The sequence below is a fragment of the Haemaphysalis longicornis genome, unplaced genomic scaffold, assembly GCF_048455015.1.
Source record: "Haemaphysalis longicornis isolate Haplotype H1 unplaced genomic scaffold, Haemaphysalis longicornis Haplotype H1 scaffold_4, whole genome shotgun sequence".
In the NCBI taxonomy this organism is placed as follows: Eukaryota; Metazoa; Arthropoda; class Arachnida; order Ixodida; family Ixodidae; genus Haemaphysalis; species Haemaphysalis longicornis.
The window spans coordinates 41,929,114-41,950,399 of NW_027526361.1; the positions used below are offsets into that span (position 1 = coordinate 41,929,114).

Here is a 21,286-nt window from a genome sequence, read left to right on the forward strand (position 1 = left end):
GTGCTCAATGCGGAAGGAATTTCGTTTCCCAGCATTAAGCTTTTCAGCATCATTTATGTACTAGCATTCCCACCCAGCATTGTCACCCACATGTCTTGCACTCTCCACTTAAAAATATGCATCGAAACACAAAGCAGGCGGGCTGGGGAGGGTCCCGCCACCTACAGCATCTTCCTGAATAGCTTTTGTATTACATTCGGGTTACCTGATGATGATGATAATGGTTGGAGTTTTTTGCCGCAAGGCCCCCTGGGGCAAAGAGCGCCAAACAAAAGTATCTAAAAGAAAATAGTGGCTACTAAAGCCAGAATAACAATAAAATCAATTAACGGCAATGGTGATGGCTGGTGTATAGGGCCAGATTTGATTATGCGTGATAGGAAATGAGGTTTAAAAACTTGACGTCTGTCAAGTACTCAAACACACGTTTCACGGAAAACATGGCATCGTCACCCAGAAACAGCGATGGATGTAGGGGAATATGTTGTCTGTAGAGTTCTCTGAAGTGTTTGTGTCGTGTTGTGTGAAGTGCCTTGCATGTGATTAGTATGCGCACTACGGATAGGACATTCGGGTTACCTAATTTCCATGCTGACGAAATCAGTCTGTTTTAAGGGCATGGTCACTGTGCACACAAAAGGATGTTTAGGGCAATGACAACAAAGACGCTGAACAGGTGGGACAGGCACCTGTCCCATCCATCCAGTTTTTTACTTCACTGCCCCAAACCTCCTGTTGTCATGAACCAACTAGCCCAACAACACATCCCTGCGTGCTAGACCTTTGGTAAGAATGCGGCTTGTAGATTTAAATGACCTCTACACTGGTTATTGCCTACCCCTGCACCTAGCCTCTGTCTTCGGGGCAGTGCAGCCACCTCTTCCATTCTTCGCAGAGACTTTCTCCTATCTCTTGATGTCTTTTCTATGTGGGGCCAAGTTTCCTGCTTCGAAGCCACCTCTCCGGTAAAGTTTATTTCTCAATCTGTAGCCCCTCTCCCTCCTCCATCTGTTACCGTACTTGATTCAGACCATAGAGAGAGAAGTGGAAATGCTCCATCCATGGGTACAACTGTTTTAAAATAGCAGGTCAACAACTTCGACAGCAGACTGGAGTAGCAGCTTTTATGGTTCTGAATACAATTCAGAATGGATTCAGAACACGGTTGGCTATTAAAACAGAACGCGTCCAACATCTTGGATTCTGACCTTGACACAACAGTGCTATTGCACAATTGTATGCATCATCAGAGCAGAAGATCCTTTATGGGCCATCCGCAAGCACAGTTCTTAGAGGCCATGCAGGCAAAATGCAAGTTGGTTTTATTCGAAAGATTTGGTGTTTTATAGTGCCTTCAGCACTTGCCCAATGGCAAACTGTGCTTTATTCACTGAGAAATTAAACATTTTAAAACAAAATTTCAATTCTCTTGCTAAATCGTGTCTTTTGCGATGTCGTCAATGACAGATCCAGAGCATGGCCTTAAAACTAAAGAGGGTCTGCTGACCAGGGCTGCTACCATCTCACAGACGGCCGTTTGGATTGCTAGTTCATCGCCCACTTTCACAGATAACGCTGCAATACCGCTGAAGTGCCAGCGTTCGCCGTTCTATACCAGCCGTATTTTCATTAGGGTTGATACTAACCATTTCCTAGAACATAAGCTACGACTCGAAAAACATGGTCATGTAAGTGGCCCTGTCGCTTATGTCAGTTGGTCAGTGTTGTGACAGACAGTCAAACGTGTCCAACGGTTGTGTTAGGCAGTGTCAACCAGCAAAGTACCACACTAACTGCTTTGATGTTTACGTGTCAGTTCATAACTTTCATTGTTCACCCCAGCATTCTTACCAATATAAAAAAAATGAGCCCTAAATTTAAGCGCGGATAGCTTGGTCTGCAACTTTATAACGCCTGTTCAATATAAGTTTGCTTTTGCCGGCCTCAGCCAATCGTACAGCTGTCCATAATACGTCATAGGTTCTAGTGCGAGAAATGAGCTAGTGGGTCGCATGGCCATTCACTTTTTTCTTTATTATGTAGCATTTAACTGACGTTCACATTAAATGTGGTGGCAGTGTTATCCTAACGAGGCAATCTATCGGATGAAAGAAACTTTCAATTTGTCTGCATGGCCCCTTTAAGCCGGCTGTACAAGAAATTGATCACTTCAAGGTCCTTTTTCCAAAACATTGTTTTGCACATTTTGCACATCTTGCAAATCTGCATTCAAAGATGAGTGCACCGGATGAGTGCATGCCACAACTGAAAGTTTGGGCAGATGTGCAAGTACCACAAAGGGCAAACGTAATACTGCATTTTCAATAGTCTACATCACCATTTTAAAGCAAAACTTTATAGGCCTCACTGATGGCATTTGATGTTGCGCCAAAATGCACTGCAGAAAAGCCAACTTCACACGATGGGTTTCCCTAATTGATGATGATGATAAGTGGAGGCACATCAAGCGCCCCAAGGGAAAAAAAAGCTTCCCATGGTCGAAGTCGAATCCGGGTCCCTTGCGCTTTAAAGCTGACGTCTATCCAATTGCGGAATTTCGACATGGTCAAAGCAGCTTCATGTTTTAACAATCCTTCTCTTAAAAAAAGATGACCAATTTTTTCATGCCCCCCCCCCCCCAAAAAAAAAAAAAACGATTGTGTTCGTTCTTTCATTTTCTACAGAAAAAAAAAAACAATGCAGTGGGCGCACCAGAAAAAAACATGACACTGAAAGCTCTAGCTCAGTCGCAAGAATTATAAGCCACATTGTTACATGCACCAGATCAATTCACACCAAATTTATTTTTTTATTGTAGCTGCAATGCAAAAAAAAGTAATTTCTGATCAGCAACTTTTGGTGAGCCAAACAAGTTCTTACCACCAATTAGGGCCTGTCTAAGGGACCACAGCACTGCTCAGCTCTTGTGACCCCCTGAAAAGCTCTTCTACATCAATCTGAAAATTAGGGTCTGAACAACAGCTCATTGCGATGACCTTGCTCTTTCACCCCTTTCTGCGAAGCTGCCCTTGCTTCAGAGCTGAGTAACCAGGCTATTATACCCATACAGCCCCAAATCTGGCTTCAGTGAAAATTTGCACACATATGAGATGTGTTCCCCAATTATGTGCTTCAAAAGCAGCTGGCAAAGATGGAGACATAGGGGGAGCTAGCTTCCCTAGCATGCTTGCATACAGCAAACCCTTTATGTGTCAGTTTTTTTTAAGCTCAAATTCTACTGCCATTCCCCATTCTACTGCCATTCCACCACATTTCCTGTCCTTTGCCTCCTAGATGGAAACGAGGCATTGCGGGCCTCTCGGGAACTTCGAGAAACAGGCTGTTCTGTGCACAGTGCACTCAAGTAAGCTGGTTTGAATATGTGTGCACCGAAAAAAATTTTACACTTAGACGCACCAAGAGTGTGTCCTATTAATTTGTGATGGAGGCATGACCTTGGCCTAACTAGAAGCATCCTGTATGGAGCTGCTAAACTTCAAGGTGCCAAGCCAACTAGCCCAAGCTAGCCTTTTGGCAGGTACACAGGCATGCAGCTCTAGGTTAGGTGGGACATCATTGACGAAGAAAAAAAGAGAAATGGAGAAACCTTTGTTACAAATTTTTTGGGCACGCGTTAGTAAAGCAAGAGATTTTTCGCGCAGTATTAACTATATCACTCAGCACAAGAATGTTGTGGCCCACACTTCCTCCTCCTTTCTTGCCCCAGGACACCTGTCACCAGTGTGAGTTTATGGGAGGCCCTCCTGACACACTCGCAGTTGACAAGCACTGCTGTTGACACTACCCAAAGGGTGCAATGGATAGCTGCAAACACTGCTGGCTGTTGCATAACATTTGAAAATTGCGCAGCATGTCCGCTTACCTTCGTTTTCACCCTCGCTGCGAAAGCAGCCATAGAATAGGTCCAGCATAGGGTTGGTTTGTTCCATGCGGGGGATGCTGCAAACAGACGATGAGCAGGGTTGTGAGAGAACATCCAGAACTTTCACAAATCAATGCAAATAGTGCGATACTTGAATGGCGCTATCAAAATTGACAGAGAGAGAACTTGATTGATTTGATCGTAGGGTTTAACGCGCCGACGCAACGCAGGCGATGAGGCGCGCCGTAGTGGATGGCTCCGGATTAATTTTGACCACCTGGGGATCTTTAACGTGCGCCGAAATCTCGTACACACGGGCGTTTTTGCTTTTCGCCTCCATCAGAAAAGCGGCCGCCGCGGCCGGGAATCGAACCCACGACCTTGTGCTCAGCAGCGCAACGCCTTAGCCACTGAGCCACCGCGGCGGGTCAGAGAGAGAACTTCAAGACGTGCCAGGTCTCTCCACTGAGGGCTTTAAATACCGTACTGTAGCCAAGATCCTGTTGCCTCATGCAATATCAAGTGCTTTTGGGAGTAAAAGTGGGGGGTGAGGATGGACGAGGAGGAGGATGTCGAGAGTGAGGAGTGCTCACTACTCACGATCCAGAGCCGCCGTTGCGGGACAGCTGGAAGGCGTCCTCCAGCCACTCGAGCAGCTTGTGCGTGAACTCCGACACGTCCTGCTGCTGCTGCTGGGATGCATGCTGCGGCTGCTGCTGCTGCTGCAGGCTGGGGCCCTGGGTGGTGGGCACACACATGCTGCAGTGTATCAATCAGCAAACCCCAGGATGCGGTCACTCCCTCACTCCAAGCAGCCACACAAGCCCCGGGGTGTGGTAGCTTATCATGTGTCTCAGCTGCTAAAACAACTTGACACGCACTCAGCTTCCTTGATGACCGATTGCCAAATATGCGCGAGCACAACTCTGCAACTGTTCAAACATTTTCATGGCAAGCGCTGCATTACAACATGTCTTGGAGGCCCAGTGCAGCGAGATGTTCTTTCTGGAGCTGTTGCGACAACTACGAAACTACTAGAGACAAAAGCAATTTGTTCAAAATATGCAAGCATGAGGCCCAAATAACAGGCTATACACAAAGCTGGTTTTTGTGCATTTTTATTGGGGGTGTGAGGATACTCAAATACGAATTGAACAGTACTTCTGCGAAAATTCGATTTGCGATTCGAATATCTACTAAAGTCTACGCCCGTTACAACGGAACCTCTTAATCTGGAAAAAAATTGTCCGCTGTAGCCGAAGTACGCAGCATCCGACTGGCACCTAGAAAAGGCCTAGCGCATGCGGTCAAGTGTGTAAAGACGCACGATAAGCTGAGAAAATAAAACAAGAATATAACAAGAAGCAATTATTAACCAGCTACAAAAATCAGGCGTGGCCATAAGAATTAGCTAGGCTCTTAAATCCCTTCGTGATGAGGCAGAATTCCCTGAAACCGTTCGTCAAACAAATCAGATCGCTGCCTGACGTTCCCCCAAGGCAGCCGCCACATTTTTTATGATTTCAGTCTGGTCATTACAACAGCTGATACAAAATCATCTGATGAAGGACAGCTGTGAAATCGAAACTTATACCAGTTGGACTGCGCATGGACACTGGCAGATTGCACACAATGGATGGGAACCAATCCCCCTACTTGAGGCATTTCTTACCTTTTTCACCCAGCGGAACGGGAACAATACATGCGTGGCAATAATAAAGACCAAACTTCACTGAGCCCAACTTCTTTATTACATAAAAAAAAAAACTGTGACGAGAGCAGACTCGACTCCGGCTGGACCGCTTCGCGTATTCGATAGTGCTGTTGTTCAACCTCACCGTAGTCGCGTTTATCAGCAGCGGCCTTGTCCTTGACACCCACACGGACCGTCTGCTTAGGCAGGCCTGTACTTCTGGTGATGTCTGCCTGTTTTTCCGCATGTTCGACCGCGTTAATTATGCTTAATTTATATGACAGTGAAATAAGCTACCCTGTTGCTCATGACGCTGGTCGCGCACACACAGAAAAAAAAACCCACTGGCACTGGCTTGGCTACGCCAACGACCTGGCTGCTAATAATGTTGCCAGATGTAACAGTTTTCTTGACAAACTAAACAAAGAAAAGGCGTATCGGATGCCAGCCTTGTGGAAGACCGCTATAAACATTCAGTTGAAACAATTTTCACCTAAAATTTAGTCTGTTGTAGCCAATAGTCTGCTCTAGCCGGGTCCCTTATGAGCAGAGTGGACTATATTTAAAATGCATGGGGACCAAACAAACCAACAGAAATGGTCTGTCGTAACCGAAAGTCCATTGTTGCCAGATCCGCTGTAACGAGCGTAGACTGTATTCAAATTTTTGAATATTCAAGTGGATTTTCCTAATGCGCCCGGTTCTCTAAAAGCGAAAGTTATCAGCCCACGCAGACGCACTGCTGGCGCACCATCTGCTCGGCAAGTTTCATCCAAATCGTGCTTTCGACGAGCGCGCCTTGCAGAGACCGCAAATTTTATCTTGCTACACAGAGTAATCTGCGATTGCGTCGATGTGATCTTTTTGTCGAGCAGTCACCACCAACCGTGGCCGCCATTTTGAATTCTTCGACCGGATGTTTGCGTGTTAGGGCAGCTTCCGGAAACGACCGCCGCCACTTTGACAGTGCTTCCGTTAATTTAAAATCAAGAGTGGTTCTAGCTGTTTTTAATGCAGTTGGTGTATGGTAACTGCAAGTTTACTGGTTTTTTTTTACCACAGTGGTTAGCGCGGGCTTGTCCACAGCGACTGTAGTGCGAGCTTTCCTTCCGCTACGTATTATTCACACTTCCCGCTGCCCATGTGCTTCCGAAGAGGTGCCTCATTATGGCCCATGATTGTGGTTGTGCCGTGTCATCGCGTACTATTGCTCATGCCTGAAAAGTGTTAGCTTCTGAGTTACGAGGCACTGTAGAGTTGTTGCCTATGACTGCAGTAAGCAACTCCAGTGCAAGTCCTTTTTTCTTTTAAGGGGGGACGCGGTATTCAGCTTCTATGTTTCCTATTCTATGCGTCTGCAAAGTTTTTCCGCTGAAAAGCGTCGCAAAGTGGCATAAAAAATAGTTTTGCCAGGCGCGGTGACAAACTATCAGCGCAAAAGAACGAAAAAACAGCAATTTTTGGGGCGCTCTATCTCCGCAACGGTGCCACCGGGCGCGGCCATTTTGATATGGTTAGATCGGCCGAGCAACCTTTTTTCCGGTTCCGCTCATCTTATCTTCATTCATTCACAAACGCACAAACAGCAGAAAAGCATGGAGGAAAGTGCAGAAAAGAAACGACGCACAAACGAAGCTAGAAATAGATGCTGAAGTGCTATTGGTCCTCCGGTCGGGGCGCACTACAACGACCCTCCTGATTGGATGTCGCAGGCGCAACGCAAGATGGCGGCCGCCTGAGCTGCGTCGCGTGGGCAGTTTGAGTTCATTTTCGCTGCTTCGCTCAGCCAAGTTTCTGTTCAGTCTGTGGTATTCAACACCGACATTATCGCGATGGGAAGGCCTGAGATCACGAGCCAGATTACGGGAACTTGTGTGGCTCGAAAGGTGGAGGTCATCGAACGCTTCGTAGTGCGCGTGACTCTACCGTCGCCAGACCCCGGAGGGTGACGCGGTGTGCGCGCTTGCGATAGCAGTTCGTGAAGTGAACTTTTAGTTGGATTTGCGATGTTTACACGCTTAGTTATTGCTGTGTTTTGACTGTGGGCTCGCTAGCCTGGAGAAAGAAACGGTCGACGCGTCAAACGCTACGGCGCGCACAGCATAGCCGACGCGCATTGGAGCATCACATGACTGGGCAACCGGTTACGATTGAACACCAGTAGTTGTAATTAATGCCTGCGACGTTAGATTTAATCTTAAAAGCGACCTGACCAGCCATATCAGGGATAATCAAAGTACGATATGTCCCGGTAAGCGTGTGCTGCAATGCACACGAGCCATGTCACCTTTCTTGCGCAACGTTTCCCGTGCACTTGTAATAATCATGCAAACAGGTTTGAGTTAGTAATATAGGAATAAAAATACGCTCTCTGCGCATAAAATTTACGTTACTGTCGCAGCATTTAACAATGATGTTTTTAGGGAAATTATTGATACCATTGTTTAGGGCATACTGGCTGTGCTGCGAGAAATATTGGATGCCTTGAATGTCAAAAGTAGTAAAAAATAATGCTCTTGCATTGAAGTTGGGCGTTATGCAGAATATTCTACCAAGCTTCAAAGTAGCTCATTTTCATCCTTTTGGTATGCAAACTTTTGGCAATGAACACCTGCACGTATGAGTACTAAGTTGCAGTGCCAGCTAGGCAAGATGATAAAACATAAAAAAGAGCCAAAAATGTTCAAATTTAACTCTTTCACGACGGCGCCATAGGCAATCGGAAGCCGGCGTCCGATGATTTTAAATCTCCCGCAAAATCTGAAAACTGCGCTCCACAGACAACTATCACCATCTGGTGTGTTCATTGGCAACTTCTCTTTCAATTTCGGTTTCGTTTGTTTATGTGTCTCGTGTGGTGGCGGTGAGCAAGAGAAATTTGAACCGACGGTAGAGGGGAGGAGGAGGAAAAATGGCGTCGGGTTCGCGTTGCGCTCCGCACAGTCGGACTGCTGTAGCAAGCACTTCGGCAGCTCCTGCTGTCGATTTTTCTGATTCCAGCAGCAGTGAGGGGTCAAGCAATGATGTGGGATCTTCAGATTTCAGCTAGGACGACGAAGCTCCGGTTCAGGTGCCTCGCACTTCAACAAGCGCTCGCAGGTAATTTCGTTGTGGCTCCGTGCTGTATTTATAAACAAAGTGTGCTTCTTATCTGACGACTGCGGTTTTGATTTTGTGTTTAGGGTCTCAAGAACGTACGGCCGGGATATTTTGCCAAATGCACCGCGCCGTATCGCGCTATCACCTTCAAGATAACCTGGCGCTCGTGTCAGATTAGCGCTGCAGGGTTCAGGTGCGACGCTTGTCGAGAGCGCTCGATTTTTTTTTATTGTTTTTTACCACCGAACTGATAAGGATTTTGTGCAAGGACACAATAGAGTATACCGTAATTACCCGATTCTAACACGCACCCGATTTTCCTGACAAAAAAACGAAAAAACTTGCACCTCAGATTGTAACGCGCACGCAACTGTGTGAGCAAGAAAAACGAATGCGAGAGAAACGGGTGATTTATTTTTTGAAGTAATCTCACTCATCTCACTCCTCGTCGCTCTCTGCTGACCACAACATCTCGTCCTCGGTGCCGTCAAGCACGTTTGCGATGCCACACTTCTGAACTAACGTTCAACCATGGTCGATGGGATCGTGGCCCGTGCCTCACATGCCCATCCCGCAAGCTTCTCCAGAGGCGCACGCTTCAGCTGACCGCTCGTTTTGAACACGTGAGAGCCGCTGCTGCCATTGCTGTTATCAAGCGCGCAAGTGGAACGATTTGATGATTTGTGTGAACACCGACAAAAAGCCTAGGAGTAGGCGCCTATGCTTCCTGCATCCGAAAAATCATTGCTAAAACCTTTAGTGCCATCTTGACATGGCGATGGCGATGGGTGGGACGAAATTTTCGCTGTTTCAGTTTCGGTTTCGTATCTGATTCTAACGCGCATACAATTTTTCGACCTATTTTTCCGGAAAAAAGTGTGCGTTAGAATCGGGTAAGTACGGTACTTGGATGCACATTTTACAGAGACTCACTCACCCTTGAGTGCCCTCGCGGCGTGGCACAGCCGTCAGTTGCGCTAGGTTGACGGGCCCTCAAAAATACAAAACTTGGTGTACACTGCTGATTTATATATTGAATCATAGCCAAGGAACGTAGGAACAATTTGTATATCTTAAAATACCTGAAATAATTTTCAGTCTCGGTAAAAGTGCCGATTTGTGTTTTTCGTATACTTTTCTTGGGGGCTTTTTTCTGTTTACTTGACAAATAAACTGTAAGTAATTGTACCTTTAACAAAACTGCTTCTTTGTGTTTGGAAGAGCAATCTATAACCTACAATTTCATGCATAGCAAGGCTACGTGTGTCCAGTAGCTCAAGAGAAAAAAAAAAAAAACGTTTTGTGGAAGCACTTAAAATCGGCCGTTTTTCCGCCGTAACGATAGAGTTAAGTAAAAAAAAAAGGCTTAACTTGCTGCCATGGTGACAACACTGCAAAAGGAGATTGTCCAGTGCGATACAGCCAACCAGCTAACCTACTTTGCATGGAAAGCCCATTGAAACCCATCTCCCCCTCCGTTTGGTCTGCAAACTGGGGTATGTACTCTTCACAGAGGAGCTGAAAATGATGTTTTGTGGAAAGAGAAAGGCTGTAAAAGGCACTCCGATTTCAAGGCATGGCCTTCCAGAAGCCCCATGTTCAAAAGGACACGAAAGGCTACAACCCTGACGACTTTTGATAAGTGAAACCTATGTTGCAACTTCGGAAGCAGTTTTCTCAAAACATTTTTTTTTGTCGCCTGTGTCGCTTGTTTCAGGGATTTCTTCGTGACCGCTGGGTCTATTTTGATTCCGTTTCCTGCATTACATTCCTTGATAAACAGTTCAGGTCATGACATTCTTGGTTTTCAAGATTTGTTTTTTGTGACTTTTTTATTCAAATAATCGTTCACAGTTGAAATGCCTGTTGCACATTGACCTCTAAAAAAAATGAAAACTAAAAAACATTGTATTGTAAAAAAAAATTCTAAAACTGTCACGACCTCATCCATTCATTTGGGAATGCAAAGCACTTTGAACAAGTTTTCTGTCGTGTTTTATAAGTCGCTCATGCTCGGTACAAACGGAACAGAAAGAAAATTTAATACATAAAAAAGTTTTCAAAATATTAGATGCGACGCTCAGAGCATCTCTTGTCGGCGGCCCTGTCCTTCCTGCGTGCGTCCGTTGTTGTCCGCGTGCGTCCGTTGCTGTCGGCAGCCACTCTCCCCCTTTCCTCTCCGATAGCGAACGCTCTCTCGCGAGGGGCATTGGATTGGATTGACTTGGATTGGATTGGATTAAAAGGGATTGTGTTGGATTGTGTTGCGTCATAGCCGCGGCACTCACTCTCTCCACGGTCTCCTCTCCTTCGGGCGAGCTGCACATATAACCGGTGTGCCGCTCTCTGGCGGCCTTTCGGTCGACGGTTGCTCTCCGTTGCGCTTGAACCCCCCTCAGCGTCGCATCACACCAGGGTTCCCACGAGGGAAGGTGGGCGTAATTTTTACTTTGAAATTTTTATGGTGTTATCACATAAGTATTTCCAGTTGCTGTGCCAATTTCCATCAAAATCCACAAAGAAATAAAAAAGTTGATTTTGAAAGCCACGTGCCCTTTTAATTCATATTGTGCTTGCTCTGGATTCCTGGAGTACTGCCGATGCGAGTTGAAAAGTGCATTCTCCGGGTTGAAAAAGAACGTCAAGTCCCCTGAACATGCGAAGTAGCTTCTGCTTTTGCACAAAAACCTATGACAAAGTGACGCCTGTGAAAAAAATTGATATTCGATTTGATATTCGGCTTTTTTACATATTCGATTCGATATTCGTTTTGAAAGTTACTACTCAGCAATCACACACCCCTAATTTTTATGTACCTTGTAGAAGCATTAAAATCTGACCTTGCAAAAACAGTTAACAAAAGGAACAGTGCAGTAGACTCACTCATGCAAATGAGACTAGGACTGAAAGCCTTATGCTGCAAATTTAATTCTCTGTGCACAAGTGGAACGCACATTCAGAAGCGTTGGTTTGTTTTATATCAATGAAAAACGTGTGAAGCACTTCAGTGAGACTCCACCGCACCGCCCTTGCGTCTCATCACCGCAACCGGCTGCTCCTCAATACAGTGCATAGAATGCGCTGCTGCAAGTATTTCGAACGTAACCCGAGGTGTTCTCGCGATTTTGTACACTTAATCTGCTTACAAATTACTGCAGCGATGACAAACTAAAGTAGGTGAGAAAAAGCAGACAACGTCCCGCATTAAGCACAATGTCCTTCCAAAACGCGCACGCACGTTGACATCACAAGTCTGCCACTTTGGTGGAGTGATACACTACACGAGCTATGGGCATTCTTAACTTATGCCCGAGTATAGCCTTCCTGATGTGCGAGGGCAAGGGTACTTTTCACTGGTACGAAGTACACCAGGCAAACATGCTCCCCTTCCCCCTGGTGGAGGAGAGACTGACCTGTGATCCCCCTGCGCCCCCCGTGCTGCCGGCGGTGCCGATGAAGGCGTCCCTGAGGAGCTCCAGGGCCCTGCCTGGGTCCACGTACTTGCGTCGCGAGGCGCACAGCAGTGCAAACAGGGGCCTCAGCTCCAGCATGAGCCCCAGGCCCCGGCACTCCTGCAGGGGCTGGCCGTCCCGCAGGGAGACCCCGTGCGCCTCAAAGGCCAGCACCAGCCGCCGGAACATGGGCAGGTGGAAGAGCGACTGGATTACTGCCGAGAACCTGCACGCCAGGGGGCAGGCAAGTGGGGCTTGGGTGGGACACAGAAGTGGTGCGCTCCTCACAAGATACGGGACACTGTGGCGGAGAACCCGAGCGCGAGAGAGCTCCCCTTCACCTAAGCCTCACTGCGAAAATTTGTCTCTACAGACTACGCTCGACTAAAGTTTCTCTCTGGTCAGGCACTCACAATCCAGGCTCTCCTACTGGAATCACCTTAAATAGCCGAAACTTTTGAATACCAAGGCAAATAATGTGACACTCCATTCGGCTTTGGATGTAAACCTCTATTTGAAAAGTTTGAATATATTCGGGGTATTTCAAAGTTAAAAAATGTGACGGGACAGTTGTTTCAATGAACTTGGATGCCCTGTTAAAAACGAGAAATGGCTCGCTAACAACACATGCAAAATACATTATTTGTAACAAGTTTGAGCTAGCTGGGCATTGGATGTACTATGGCACTGTGAGCCCATGCGGTTGACCACCACAAACATGCACCAGCCTCAGCTAGTGATGACAAGCTTTCCCGCACTGCACCGGGGACATGTGGCTAAAGGGCAAGAGGAACATTCTTATGAAGCCTCTCGTATCTCTTTTGCATAGGGCTAACTGGACCGTTGTGCTCCTCTTTTCACATCTTAATACGTAGTACACAGCTGCAAACCTAGTTGTGTACTGAAAAAGCCTCGAAATCCCCAGTTCTCTGATCAAATGAAGCACAAAGTTGAACAGTGAACTTGACTAGCTTCGAAGTTCTGGACAATGAGATAAAGGTTTCTTGACAAGAAAGCAATGGCAACGCAGCACTCGTGAAGTTAGTTTACAACCACAACATTTGTTGCCCCGCACTTGTGCCAATTTCGGTCACAATAAGAATGAAAAGCACTTTGTGGAACCTTCCATATTCGAGCGCGGGGACATTCGAGGTGTAAGTGTTCCTCAAAAATAAAATACATGCGTTAGTACCACGAAAGGAACCTGTGGTAAGTGGCTTTTCGTATTTTCTGCATTAATAATCAACTGTTGCTGGTGCTCTGAGTAGTGTATTTGAATTCATATCCCTGTAATGTTCCGATATAGGTCAGCTCGTTTTTTACATTTTAGTGTTTTTTAAAGGTGAAGCGAAACTCCTTGTAGTGCACACATTGTGTTACTTTCAAACCACAGAATGAAAGCATAAACTAAAAGCTTAAAGAAACATTAGCCATGTTTTTCCCTGTGCAATTATGCCTTATCCACAAAGCACTTGTCTAGACACCGTTTAGTTGACTGCAGGTACTGTAAGAGAGGTGGCGATTGCCGTATTTACTCGAATCTAACGCATACCTTTTTTTCAGGAAAGATGGGTTCCAAAATCACATGCGCGTTACAATCGACTACGACTCAAAACTGCAGCGCCGTATCGCCATCGACGTTTCAAGATGGCTGCTTGACTACTGAACGCGTAGCCAGCGCTTCGTAGTACAGTATAATCCCGCTACAACGAAGTCCGCTTCAACGAAATTTCCGCTTCAACGAAATATTTCCAAGTCCCCGTCAGCTAGCCATAGAAGTCAATGCAACAAAGTCCTCGCCACAACGAACCATTTGTCTGGCTTGCTTTCGCTTCAACGAAATTTTTGATGAGTTGGGGTGGGTTTGAACAATTATTTTACAATAAAATAAGCATAGCGCCAGCTATCTGTAACTTTTTGAACATTCAGGACACTTAGTTTCACCGAAAACATGCGCGGTGCGCCCACACCGCCACCCAAAACAAAACAAAAAAAATAAACTCATAGGCGGACGCCATTGTTTGATGGTGATAACGATGTGGCTGGCCGTCTTTACATGAGGCACAGGCCCGGTTCGCCAAGCCAGAGCTAGAGCCAATCTGTATCCAATTGAAATCGCACGAATGTGCTCCGCTGCTGGCGCGGCGCCGTCATGTATGCGTTGTGACTCGTGAGCAGCTGTCCTTGCCGTTTTCCTTCTACCATTCTTCATAGCCAAGAGCAAAAATCATGTTCGCGTGTTTGGTCTTGAAGCCAAGTCATCCTATCTTAGTGGCGAGCGCGCGGTCATGTTTAATGCAAGCACGCGCGTTTTGCCTGCCAAGGTCAGTAGCTGCGGTGCCCTGTCAGAGGATAAGATAACGGCACTGCTCCTGCCACAAGCGAGCGGGGGGCTTCCGACGGCCTAGCCGCTATCTGCAAGTAATCAGCTCGGTGGGCGCGCCTTGTTGTGCAGCAATACGTTTTGCGCCTGCATTTCTTCACCCCCCTCCGTAACGCGTTCTTTTCGTGCAGTGAACACAGATAACCATTGGTATGTTTGTTATCCGAATAAACATGACGTTATTGCGCGTCACTCCTTTTTCTAAACATTGTTTTCTTTTGCTGCCAATGATGCGGAAACATACGAGGCTATTTTTCGGGCCTTTCCATGGTGTGCTGGGGCGGATTTCGCCTCAACGAATTTTCGCTTCAACGAAAGTTTTCGCGTGTACCGTCAATTTCGTTGTAGCGGGATTCGACTGTATGCGCATGTTTGCCTTTGTTGTCGGCATAATCTTTTTTTTGCATTCCTCTGTTCTTTCCGCCATGGAATTTCCCACTGCAAAGACACGGGGGGTTCACCACAATGCTGTGTTCAAGAAGAAAGTCATCATGTGCGCGGAAAGCGATGGAAATCAGGAAGCGTCCGTGTGTTCAGTACCCCGGACGCTTGTGTGCGGGACTGGCGCAAACAGAAAGAAAAAATTTTCGCAAGCAAGGAGACACAGAAAGGGTTCAGCGGACCAAAGAGGGGGCGATATCCCCAAACAGAAGACCCTCTGGCGGAGTCCGTGCAGCAGCAGCGAGCGGCTCAGAGACCCGTAACGACAGAGCTGACGGGGCAGCGACGGCGCTGCCCCGAACCGTCATTGTGGTGACTGTCTTGCTGGCAATAACTGGCACATCACATTTCGTGCCACCTTTGGAATAAACCTTGCTTGTCCCAAGTGAGAAAAAATTACATTTTTGTATTTAATGAAAGTCTAGAGCGCGTTACAACTTAGTGTTTTTTTTTCTTCTTCGGAACGCGAAAAACGGGTGCGGGGCGCATTAGATTCGAGTAAATGCGGTACTAACTGAAGTTCTCTGAAGTTCTCTCAGTACTGCATCTCCACGATGTGCTGCAGACAACTTAATCGGCCAAAGACACTGACCCAGTGGCGCCTACCGCAGCCTGCCAGAAGCACGTACCAGCAGGTGTTCCCAACGTTTTTGATGCCCACGGGCCAGTCTCCCTGACGCCGGCGTTCATACGGGTTGGCTGGGTCGAGCCAGGCATCTGCACCGCGCTTCCGCTTCCCGCCAAGGCTCTGCTCCAAGGCTCGGCTGATATCCTGCTCCTCTGCTGAAACACCAGCCACCTGGGGAGAGGTCGCAAGGCCACAGACCTGACACACGGCCACACTCTTCCCAGCCCCCTATCAGGTAGTTAGTCAACCTAGCAAAAAAAAAAAAAAGGTTGCGAGGCATGATGCATGTTGATGTTGTGAAGTGCCCATTGATGCGTGTAGGTGTCTACTGGCGTCACACACCACTTGCAAAAGTATAAATGCCCCGTAAAACTAGAACAGCTCTCGTGGATTGTCCCTAAATCCATCCACTAAACAGTGCCACGAAGCGTGTGCATACTACTGTAAAGTCGATTCTGTCATGTAAGGTTACTGAAGAGGCAAAACATACAGTGCGGAAGGCAAAGTAAATCTGTTCAATAAGCGGCAGAGAAGCAGGAATAGAAAACATGTACCTACAGGACACACAGGAAATCAGTGGAATACCAGCCTGAAGGCAACATTTTCTGCTGCATATCAGTGCACCTTTGGATGCCACAAGTCCAGTCTGTAAGGCTGCCATTTAAACTATCGGCACCAAATCCCTCATTACTGTTAGAAGGCACCACAGGATCATAGCAAAACTTGGAACCTAATGCACTGAATTGGACCAAAGCCTTCCTGACAAATCCTTCTAAATTCTTGCACGTGAACAACCAATCTCCTGACTCTCTCGAAGTAACGTCAAGCGTACATCAAGGTTACCTTGACATCCACCTCAATGCAGCCATATGGCTACAAAGGAAAGCTGTACAGCTTTCTCAGAAACTTCGTAGTTGAAAAAAAATTCGTACTGGTTCAGGATTCGAACCCGGGACCACCGTGAAACCGGAGCAGTCGCTCTACCAACTGAGCTAACCAGAAAGCTAGCAGATCGTAGCGCGAAAGCGAATTGACGAACACAACAACTCAAAGTGATAGCGTGAGAGCAAATTGACCGGAGTGATAGACACAACTGAAGTGATGAACTCGACGTGACTAACAGACCTGTCTATCACTTAGAGTTGCTGGTCGATTCGCTCTCGCACTAAAACGACTAGCCTACAGGTTAGCTCAGTTGGTAGAGCGACTGCTCCAGTTAAGCGGTGGCCCCGGGTTCGAATCCTGGATCAGGACGAATTTTTCTTCAACTGCGAAGTTTCTGAGAAAGCTGTACAGCTTTCCTTTATAGCTGTACGGCTGCATTGAGGTGGATGTCAAACTTTCCTTCGAACATCAAGGTTACGTTCTCGACCCTCCACTGTTTCTAATCTAAGTTAATGACCTATTACTAAGTGCGCCTTGCAAAATCTTACCCGTTTGCTGATGGTAATGTAATCTACTGTACAATCACTAAAGCTTTTGACCAAGTAAGCCTGCAAATATCTTGATAAGATGAAAAAGTGATATGACAGGTAGCTTTTGGACGCTGACCCCAACAAATGCAAGCTCGGTGTTTGCAATCACCGTGAACGTGAACCCCTTTCTTTTGTCACACAAAATCTTTCACATACCAGTAGAACAGTTACGTTGTATGCCCCGCTATGTGCCGATTTAACTTTTAATGTGCATTTTTCTATTGTTATCTCATCAGCAAACAAAGCCCTAGCCATCTTTAAGCGTTACCTACGCTGTGAACCCCAGCGTGTAAAGTTGCTCGCCTACACATCTGTCAGACCAAAACTGAAATATGCCTCAGCCTATTGAAGTGCCTCAAAACGGCTCAATTCAAAATTGCTCTGCCCAATTGACTCTGTTATACTCTTACAACATCAGCGTTTCATTCTTGACAACCCCGTCTGGATTATCACCACGTTTTTCTCTTCCTCTCTGTAGAAATGCTGCTTCTGTCGCCAGTTTTAGTTTTCCCTACTGCTAAAATGTGCCAAGATGGGGTCAAGTCTTGGACGCCATGAGCCACAAGATAGTTTTTTAGCCTCCGTAGTTTTCCCTCACTCTCGTGGCAGATGTGCGACAATGCGCCGCGTGCAAAACAACAGCTTCACTGGTCGTGCCTATCGCATCTCAGGCGCAGTCATGTAATCCTGGCCTTCCATATTTCAAAGCTCCTTGCTAGAACTCGCTGCGCAAATGCAGGCAGACAACACTCGTCACGCACGGTGGTAGGTGGCAACTGCCAACACCACCACCCCATCCCCTCCCTCCTGCCCTCCAAAACAGTGCCCCCACCTGCTGTTCCTGTAGGGACAGGGCAATTGCCTTCTGGAGGTCATCGCCCTCGCCCGTGAGGTCGATGACCTTGGCCGGCCGCTTCTGGGGGGACGTGGCCGCGCACGTGACGCCGCAGGGGGCGCCGTCACCCACCGCCGCAGGCCTCACGCCCACCTACGCAGCCATCACAAAGAGACGCACAGACAGGCAGGACGAACACGTCAGGCACGGCCCCACCCCCACTCCCACTCGGCCAACAGGATGCTTTCAAACAACAGTCATGTCAAACAGTCATGTCAAAGCAGCCAGCTTTTGCTACAGCCTTGTCAGGGGTAGCCCTTTGTAGGCAGGAGCCTAGGCTAGAAGCACGTGCTAGCTTCCTCAGATTTAGATGCCTGTTCCCTTGGCGAAGTGCGCAAGCGCTGACCGACACCAGTAGATCATCATTTCAAGCTTTCATTGCAATTTGGGAAATCATGAGGCAAACTTCTCACCCACTTATGGCAAGAGAGTGCAAGCAGGCCGTCTGGCTGTGGCAAGCAAATACGCAGGAAAACCGGAGCACTTTCACTTTTGCTTTACTTATTATAGCAGCTTTCACACACAGCTCTTCCTCTTATACAAGAAAAAACGTGGAAAGAAATAGAAGGGGCTACGGCAAAAATTTTGTTCACAGTTATGATTTCTAATTATTCTAATAAATTATATTGGGATGCTTAAGGAAATGTGTCAGGGTGTGCGAGGGTGGTGCTTTTGCACTTCCTGTCAGCCCACAGCCCTGCACATACCCACGAGGGACCAGCATCGCTGGAAAACAATACCTGCTCATCCAACAATTAAACTAAAGGAGAGGCACAGTTGACAGTGCAGAAATGAAAACATACGAGAAAACCGTCATTCAAACATCTGCACTGGCCATGAAACTTTCATCACAGCTAGGTGCCATCATGGCCATCTTCCAGCTGCCACTGAAGGAAAACTGCCCAGGCGGGAATTGTGGCTACAGCTCCATAAAAGCAGCCACAAAGTCTTAGACAGCTACAGCTATCCCAATGAGCAGCTGCTCATGCCATCCAGTTCTGAGTTTCAGATTAACTAATTGCCAAGGCATGCATTTTAAGATTTCAACGCTGGACTATTTTCTAACAGATGTCCATTTCAAATCTAAGCATCGACTGCCTGACACAGCTGATTTATTTAAAAATCATAGCCAAGCTGCAATGTGCTTCCACTAAAGTATATAACTTTGTAGTGGGTGACTATGGTCCCAGCTAACGATAACAAAAGCATGAATGAAAAAAAGAGAGGCTCTACTTATACAATATACAAGTGCACGCTTTTGTTTTTTAAAACATCGGTGCCCTGACTACTCAATGTACACAGATGACTTCTTTGAACATGCATCATTAAAGAAGACTTCAACTAATGCTACTAGAACTTCACTTGTGAGTTTACATTCCTGAGTGTCCAAGAATCCCCGAGCTTCAAAAAGCACAAACTGTTTCTGTGCTAAAACTACCCTATTTTTAAAATAGCCCCTGGCTCACAAAATTTTTCTGTACAAGAAAAATTGGCAGCTACAGCGTTGGCTCATGGTGTCGAATGTAGGCATAACAAGAACACAAAGACACAGCATAACACACTTTGCAATTGACCTCAACACAATAGCATTTATTCAGTGTTAGTGCAGAAAGTATGCACACTTTAATGGGTGAGCCTTTGAGCAAGAGGGGTGTTTCAGTATACTAACTCAGTCACATTTTGTTACCAAGAAATCACCCTCAATGTAATATTCCCCTTAGGAGGAGCATTAAACGTTATTTTACAGTGAAAGAACCAAGTGCACCAACGCCAAAAATGATATTTCCCAAGCGATTGCAAAATGCTCCTTTATTAAAAACCTTCTTCGTAGCACAGTGAAACTTCATTTTGGCATTATGGAAAAGTTAGCTAGTTTACAGCAACTGTTTCTTAGTTTAAAGGCAATGGTAAAGCAAATGCAGTATGTGTCTTGAACATATTTCTTAGCTAACATAACCCGACCCCTTTATATACATGGTGTAAAATCGCCTTTCCAATGCTGAAACTACACCTCTTTGCTCAGAAGCGGCCATTTCAACAGAAATTCACAGTTATTCTATTTTTTGCTTTAAAAGAAAGGTGCAATGTGCATGCTTACAACATAGGTCGCTCCACAACAAATATAGAATAATAGTTTTCCAATATCTGGGCACCAGTCAACTCCACTATTTTTTAAAATACAACTTAACTTACACTGCCTTAGTGAATGAAGCCTGTGTTGTGTTCATCAGTTTATCAACATGCGCTAAAAGTGGAGTGCTAAGAGCAGCGACTATGTTGGAAGCTGGGCTAGCTTTTTGTGCTGTTCACTCGTCCATGCCAAGGGCTTATTCTCTCTCATTGCCAATGCCTGTTATGCCCTTGCTTTTGAAAATATTTTGTTTGGGTGTGTTGACATACTGAAGCTACAAGTGGGCAATAGAATTCACTTTACTAGAGGGCTATGAAATGATTTAAACCGCTTGGGAATGTTAAATGTGCACCGAAATCTTGATACACAGGTGTTTCTGTTCAGGCCGTTGCTTTCATATGCAACAGGGCCCATCCAAGAAACAAAAAATGCAATTGTTTACTAGGCTTACTTATGAGTGGGGAGGGAACCAACCGACGGCACAAAACTAGACGCCATGCTTGAGAGAGTAACATTACAAAGTTTGCCATAAATGCTGTCTTGACTGAAACAAAACGAAAAGAAACGACAAATTCTCTGCTTCAAAACAAAACCCAAAAGAGGGAAAACAGCTTTCCCAATTTGGGAAGAATCACGCAGCAGAAGCTGATGTTGAAATAAACACCATCTGCCATGAAAGACTCGAAATTACCATTATCTGTGTTTATTAGTGGAGCGCATTTAGTAATGGTAAATAAAGAATGCTTAAAATGTAGGTTGTGCAAGTGGCCTTGGTTTCTGCATGTTTTGGTTATTTATACCCCTGTCACACGGGCACTTTCGATCGCGATTGAAGTGAATCGCAATCGAGTTTGAGCGCGCTCGACGCACTGCCGCTGCTACACGGCCAGTTTCCATCGCGATCGAGAAGTTGCACCGGTTGCACTCGTGTACACCAGATGGCGCTAACAATGTACTTGCGGCCGGCGTCTGGTAACTTCGCACGGTCATAGGTATACGTAACTATGTAAATGTTACCCCACGCCTATTTGGGTCAAGTTATTTGGCACAATTTGTGGCGTTAGTTGAAGTTGTCACCTTGTGTGCCATTACTGAGCAGGGACGAAAGTATCGCCGCTTTCGTTTGATCGTGCTTGGAAGCCTCAATCGCACTTGAGAAATCAGGATTGAGTTCGAGCGAGATCGAGCTCGATTGCGATTGAAACT

General features: G+C 46.3%; 1 protein-coding gene across 3 annotated transcripts in view; it reads right to left on the reverse strand.

The window, feature by feature from the left end:
• Positions 1-21,286, reverse strand: part of LOC144178578 (ubiquitin carboxyl-terminal hydrolase 25-like) — a 54,623-nt gene that overhangs the window by 26,986 nt on the left and 6,351 nt on the right. For all 3 annotated transcript variants that reach the window (XM_077706519.1, XM_077706518.1, XM_077706517.1), the window contains exons 3-7: positions 17,887-18,042; positions 15,581-15,750; positions 12,089-12,353; positions 4,484-4,620; positions 3,884-3,960 (exon numbers count right to left, since the gene is read on the reverse strand). In XM_077706519.1, the coding sequence (XP_077562645.1) occupies positions 3,884-3,960; positions 4,484-4,620; positions 12,089-12,353; positions 15,581-15,750; positions 17,887-18,042 (805 nt within the window). The remainder of the gene's footprint in view (positions 1-3,883; positions 3,961-4,483; positions 4,621-12,088; positions 12,354-15,580; positions 15,751-17,886; positions 18,043-21,286) is intronic.